At 33.4% G+C, this 6,519-nt stretch overlaps 1 protein-coding gene across 2 annotated transcripts; it reads left to right on the forward strand.

The window, feature by feature from the left end:
- The first annotated feature begins 5,089 nt into the window (after positions 1-5,089).
- LOC125056055 (axoneme-associated protein mst101(1)-like) lies at positions 5,090-6,407 on the forward strand. Of its 2 annotated transcripts, none has more exons than XR_007117996.1 (2): positions 5,090-5,330; positions 5,457-5,808. XR_007117996.1 is itself a non-coding variant. In XM_047658918.1 (2 exons), exons 1-2 carry the CDS (start codon positions 5,294-5,296, stop codon positions 6,340-6,342), a joined length of 585 nt encoding a protein of 194 aa, XP_047514874.1. In that variant the 5' UTR covers positions 5,165-5,293; the 3' UTR covers positions 6,343-6,407. The 2 variants fall into 2 exon arrangements, 1 of the variants encoding a protein (XP_047514874.1); XM_047658918.1 differs by having other exon boundaries at positions 5,165-5,330; positions 5,795-6,407.
- The last annotated feature ends 112 nt before the right edge of the window (positions 6,408-6,519 follow it).

Consider the following 6,519-nt stretch of genomic DNA (forward strand, 5'->3'; position numbering starts at 1 on the left):
TTAATAAGTTTTTATACAAAGGGTTTATTTCTTAGCATGTGAATCAAGGATTATGACTAAACAACATTCTTGAAGATTAGTAATCCTTCTTATTCATAAAACATGTAATGTTTAACTAACTTAAAAGGTGATTCGATTTAAAGGCGCAGTGCTTCTGTATCTAGTGCGGTAGTCTCAGGTTATGATGATGATATTAATTTATCCCTAATGGGAAAGGACTTTAGTCCATACAGCCAGGTCTTGTTCTTCGTAATAATTGGAGAATTTTGATAGTTTCAAAGGCCGAAGGCACGTCTTACGTAGTTAGGAGTCCATCTACTCAGTCTCAGGTTATAATTTTTTGACAGATGACATTACAAAGGTGTTAATTTGGCATTATTATGTCATCCGTCGTATTTACCACTTTCCGGGCAAAAAGGTTTTATTATTATTAACCTCCTTTATCACAGACTACACTAAACTTAATTTGTCATATCAATAATTTGGGGCAAAGGAGTTTAAATTTAATTTTATAGCGGCTTCTTCTTCTGTAATATCTTCGTATTTCAAAGTAAAGTTTTGCGAGATTTTATTTGAATATTGTTAATACACTACCACCCTTTTTATTAACTTCAGAAACCTATATACGATTTATTGTGACTTGATTCAAGTATTATTCATTATTAATATAAAACACACCGTATAGTTTTATGGGCGATTATCTGTTTCCTCGCCGCTATAATGGCATCAAGCATCAACAGAGATGGTTAATAAAATTTAAGTACATATCCAACTGGAGCAAGGAGGCCGCTATATAAATGAATCCTTACATACAATAAAGTCCCCTGGTTGCGATAAACTAGAAAACTACCGGATATCCGTAAATGGTGTGATTCCCGAGGAAGGTTTAGATGAAAACATTATGGTTTTATGTAAATTGACTTCAATATTGATTACTTTTGAAAAGGCCGCACAAAAACATTGCCTAAATACACGAAGCGAAGCTGCGGGTGAAGGCTTGTATAAAAATAATGCGATACCGACTTTGTATCACCAGTATGCACTGCGCAGGCGCAATATAAAATAGACTAAAAATGTAGACAAAAAGCAATAAAAGAGCAACTAAGTTTACAGTCGACAACCGTTATGTCATTAAACGCGTCTGAAATTGCAATGAGTAATTTTTTTGCTAGAATATTCTATAGAAAATGGTTTAGTAGTAAAAATGTAATGTATTATTTTTAATTTCTTATTAAATATCTTGACGTTATCATTATATTCTACGTCTTTAGACGATGGTAACAACAAATAACGGATAAGCAAAATGCTCAAATAATTAGATTTATAATTATACTGAGGAAGAAAATCGCTTTTAATGGATCACTAGTCAAGCGATTTTGTGTGCAAAGTGCTTAAACTGACAGTTCGATTACCAGCGAATCAAGAAAATTATTTCCGCTTGAAGCAGACACAGATTATATAAAAAAATAAAATAAGGGGGCAAAGCGATGACTTCATATGTATGCAAGGGTTCCAATTTCCTATATTATGATTGTAATGATACATCTTTAGTCACTACAAAGTAAATACATCTTGAAACACATCAGAAAAAGAATATCACATTTCTACGAAAATCTAGAATATTATAGCCCACATTTATGGTATAATATCAAAGAATTATAATGGGTTTCTATGGAATCCTGTCGTTTTTAATTTTCATAATTTAAATTAAGCGTTTATATATTTCTTTTATTTAATATTTACCTTGATCCTTTACGAGCTAGGTCGCGGTCAACGGTTGCTTTATACATTCAAAGTAACATTTAAAAACAGCGCAATACGATTTAACTAGTGCATTACAAAAAAAACATGAGGCCGACATCTTGAAGTAGGCAAAAAACTGTCCAGTTAGATGAGTTTGAAGGCAACGAACCTGAAAAGTAGGACACAATACAAAAACTTTCGGGACTATGAAGTAGGTTACATCTAAATTGTTTGGTAAAGAATGATTGATTATTGAGAAAGCTATCATTAAATTTACAAGGAGGTTTTGATTATCAATTGTGAGACTATATACAATATTACTAACGTGGAGACTTCAGGCGTTGACGAAGAATTCGTTTCTCTTTATTTAATAGACATAGACATATGCATAACATTTATTATTAACGAAACACACATAGCAACACACAAAATAATAAAAATAAAATTTAAAAAAAAAATTTTTTTTACCGAATACGATATATTTTAATGGTGTAATGTGTGTGTGTTGTGGTTGTAACTGGCCCTGGCTCAGCAATATGCTGTGGAGCAGACGTTTTGGACGCGCTAGTCATTCTGCCAAAGACCGCAACAAGACCTGTAAGACCTACACAATTTTGGACTTAAAAAAACTGATTGGCCAAAAGGATACCTGCTGATCCTGACTTAAATATCGAGTTGTACCCAATTTTGTTGAAATTATTTTGTAAGTTCCAGAGTACCGTTGCTGGATCCAAGTCTGAATTCTTGGTGAGACATCACGTTCATTTATACCATAAGATACCAATGGTGCAACAACCTTTAGGTCTGGGGCTCAGATCTCTGTTCTGTCTATCTGTTCACAGCCGGGGAACGAACATACGACCCCAGGAATGAGAGTCGCACATTAAAACTAGTAGGCCAAAACTACTCTATTTACAATAATACATTTAAAAATATATAAAGTAACGTTTTATTATTTGCGTGAAGATACTACTCTTCACTACCCCTTATTGAATCCTTGAAAAATCCATCTTCCAACCATAAAGGTACTAACGAAATTAATCGTGTCACTTCCAAATGTGGCTGCTAATAATTTTTTACTATACTAACCTTCAGTTTATGTCACTATTGTTTATCATTGCATTGTTTTGTTCACACTTGTGCGCTAACGGATTTCGTGGTGACGTAAAAAGTGCTAACAATTCCACTACGGACAGTGTTGTAATAGTAACGTCAATCAGTATAATATATTAGCATCTAAAGCGAAAGCAAGGCAAAACATTTGTGACTACAATTAGAGCTTAGAACATAAGACTTATGCAACTACTGCATCAAGGACTGTTTTTCTACAAAGAAACACCGTAAACCTCGATTATAGAATTCAATTGAAATCTGTATTCGACGTATTTTGGTGGGCTGAGGTCAAACACAGCTGTGTGAAGTGAAAATGAGTCGAAATCTGTTTTTTTGTATTAGGTATTCGTTGGTAGTAAAATAAAGCAGTCCAGCAGCTTATGGATGAGCGTGAGCGTCTCAACCCTCGTTGTTTGTTTTTGAAGCTATACTTTTGGCGCGTTAGGGAAAGATGAGAGTAAATTTATTGGATGCGCGCGCACACCGTCACACAAAACTGACACCCCGAAGTTAGCTATAGTCGAGTTTGTTCGGAGTTAGTTCTACTGTTAGTGTCGTGTTTCCTACAAACGTAGAATAATATTTTTGAAAAGATTATTTTCTTGTTTCGCCAAAGAAGTATAACTTCTAACGCGTCTACATAAGTACACGAACGTGTTTTTTTATGGAACAGGGGGCAAACGGGAAGGAGGCTCACCTGATTTAGATCAGTGATACAATGGACACTCTCAATGCCAGAAGGCTCGCGAGTGCGTTACCGGCCTATTCGAAAACGGCCTGTTCGAAACACGGCTTTGCACCAATGGATTTTTTTCTACATACGCTACTAACGCTCGTACGGTGGACATTATCGCGAGTAAACTGACCTTAGACTCACAAATCTATGATTTGTATCAGGCACAGAAGACTGATCACCTACTTGCCACCTACTTGAAATTATCACGAATTATATACAGAAATCTGATGCCAAGACCAAGAGACTGTAGACCTATTTCATAATTGATAGTGACAACAAAAGTTTGAGTCTTTTTGGAGTTTGGAAAAAAAATCATGAGAGATTTCAAAGTTTTTTGATTTGATTTTAAATTTTCATAAATGAGGAATCCGATGGCTTTTTCTTCTCTCTGTCTGAGTAATAAAAAAAAATGTGAATATTTTTTTTATTCCATTTTTCAGAAAAAAATAGACTGCCAGTAGATTATTTTAATATACTTAACACCTTCAGTCAGACTGGACCGTATTTTAAAAATTATTATTGCGAATAAAAGCTAAAAATAAGCCAAAGTAAATAGTATCGAGTTTTAAGATTAAATAATACACGGGACAACTCGTGTATGAAATATACGAATAGGTCATAATTTCAAAATAATCATCAAATATGTGCATAACAATATATTCAGGCCGCAACGATTCAATGCAATATGATTGCTTTGTATGTGGAACAAATAAGAATTATTATAATACCAATAATCTTAGTATATAATGATTGCATAGATTTGTATTGCTATAAAATAAAAGTTTGTATTTATATTAAATTTCGTATTCGTCAGTCATTATCACACAATTTGTTGTCTGGTAATTTGAAAAGTTGTTTGGAATTTTGTTGTTAATTGTTATTTGTGTAACGTAGGCTTTCGTGTATTTTTCTTAATAAAAGGATGAAAAAAAATGTGGTCTTGTCCCAATCAAATAGTAGGTACCTACTTACTATCTGAATATGACTTCACGATGTGACTGACATTCATGGAATTTAAATAATACCTTTTCCAGGAGCTAGAACGTAAAATTGATAGTTTCGTTTCATGTCTTAAGATATGATACCAAAAATTTTGTGATTAAAATAAAATATTAATTTATTACCCACGCAAACTAATATTATATGATATAAAATACGATAAACTTGATTGGTACGCAAGTAGGTACACATTGCGATAATTGATCACCGAGGCCAGTTCATAATTCTAGATCTATTTGCGTTGTCTAGGCCTATTTGCATAAATACCAACGATTCTTAATAAACTAGAACGCTTGATTATGAAATATTATTATCGTTTTTATAACATGTTTTGAAGCAAAATCCTATTCGTTTGGATTTAATGTCTCAGGAATCAGCATAGAAATGTTCTCATATTTTTATTAATATTAGTGTTTAATGAAGACAATCTTAAGTGACAAGTATACATTGGGTTATAAAAAAATAAGTTTAACGATGAAAATGTTGTTTGAATCTTTTGCTTTTGAGTGATTATGCATTTGATTGGACCTCCTATGAGCTACATTTTAAACTATTATAAAAAATCAACAAATATCTGTGGTTACCATAGAGACATGTAACCATAGAGACGGAGAAAAATAGATAGGTGTCTACATGCCATTTCCCATGTATAAATTGTCCTTATTTATCGCCCAAAAATTATCAGCGACCCTAGCCTAATTCATGGGAGCAATGAAAACTGCACTAGATGTAACCCTTTGTAAGTTATTTAAAAATAATAAATGCCTTTCCCTCTGGCATGATTTATCCCGAATTTCTCATAGAAACTTTTAAGCAAAACAAATCATTTACACTTACATAAATAATAACATATATTGTTTTGCAGTTTCTTTGAGAAAAATGGGACCGATTGTATCAAGAGTTTGGTTTAGCGCAAAAGACCAAATTTCAAGCACAAAAGCAAAGCCCTTAGTTTGTAACTTTATAGTAAGGAAAATGGAGTCTGCCTTTGACACTCTACATGATAAATTGATATCTAAATGTACTGAGTATAGAGCAAGATTACTGCCCAAAGAACTTGAAGCGTTAGAAAAACAAGTCGAGGCGTTGAAGAAAGAAATTGATTCCACAAAAAAAGGCTAGGGGGCATAGATTGAAAACGTAAATTTTTGTAACCTGTATACAATTATAAAAATAGGTACTTTAATTGAATGTAAATTTTAGCTATCTGCAAAAATATGAGACCAGTTGTTGCGACGGCTTGGCAGTATGCAAAAGTTGAAATGGTACCTCCAATGACTTCTCATATGTTTCAAGGATCACTCGGAAAATCTATTGAAACTACAGTAGGCGGTGCTACTGATAAGTTTATTGGTGGGCTCGAACAAAAATTAAAAGATATAGAAGCTGCACGAATAAACGCTATTAAACAAAAAGAAGCTGCATTGAAAGCCGCTGCAGAAAAAATTAAAGCTGCAGCATTAAAGAAAGCTGAGGAAGAAAAACGGCTTGAAGCTGCAAAGGCAAATGCAGCCGCAAAACAAGCAAAAGAGGCAAAAGAGGCAAAAGAAGCAAAAGGAGCAAAACAAGCTAAAGAGGCACCACAACCTGCTAAGAAATCCGATCCACCTAAAAAAGAAACTAAATCTGAAGTCAAAGCTAAAAAAGGTACTACAAAGTCGCAAAAACGTGTTCCACCGAAGACTAAGAAGAAGGCAAAGAGGACAAGGCGTAAAGTCAAAAGAGGATCACCCCCTAAAGCTAAAAAATAACATTTCAATTGTATTAGATTAAATTTTGTTATAATTACTAATGGAAATAGATCATATTAAATATATTTTATAATTTTCCTTTCTTGTATATATCCAATCTTAACAAAGGTTCTGCCTTATCCAATGGGTTGAGATCGATGAAATGTTTTATTATGTCGAAGTATTAAAAGTAATTTC

Source organism: Pieris napi, chromosome 14 (genome assembly GCF_905475465.1).
Source record: "Pieris napi chromosome 14, ilPieNapi1.2, whole genome shotgun sequence".
In the NCBI taxonomy this organism is placed as follows: domain Eukaryota; kingdom Metazoa; phylum Arthropoda; class Insecta; order Lepidoptera; family Pieridae; genus Pieris; species Pieris napi.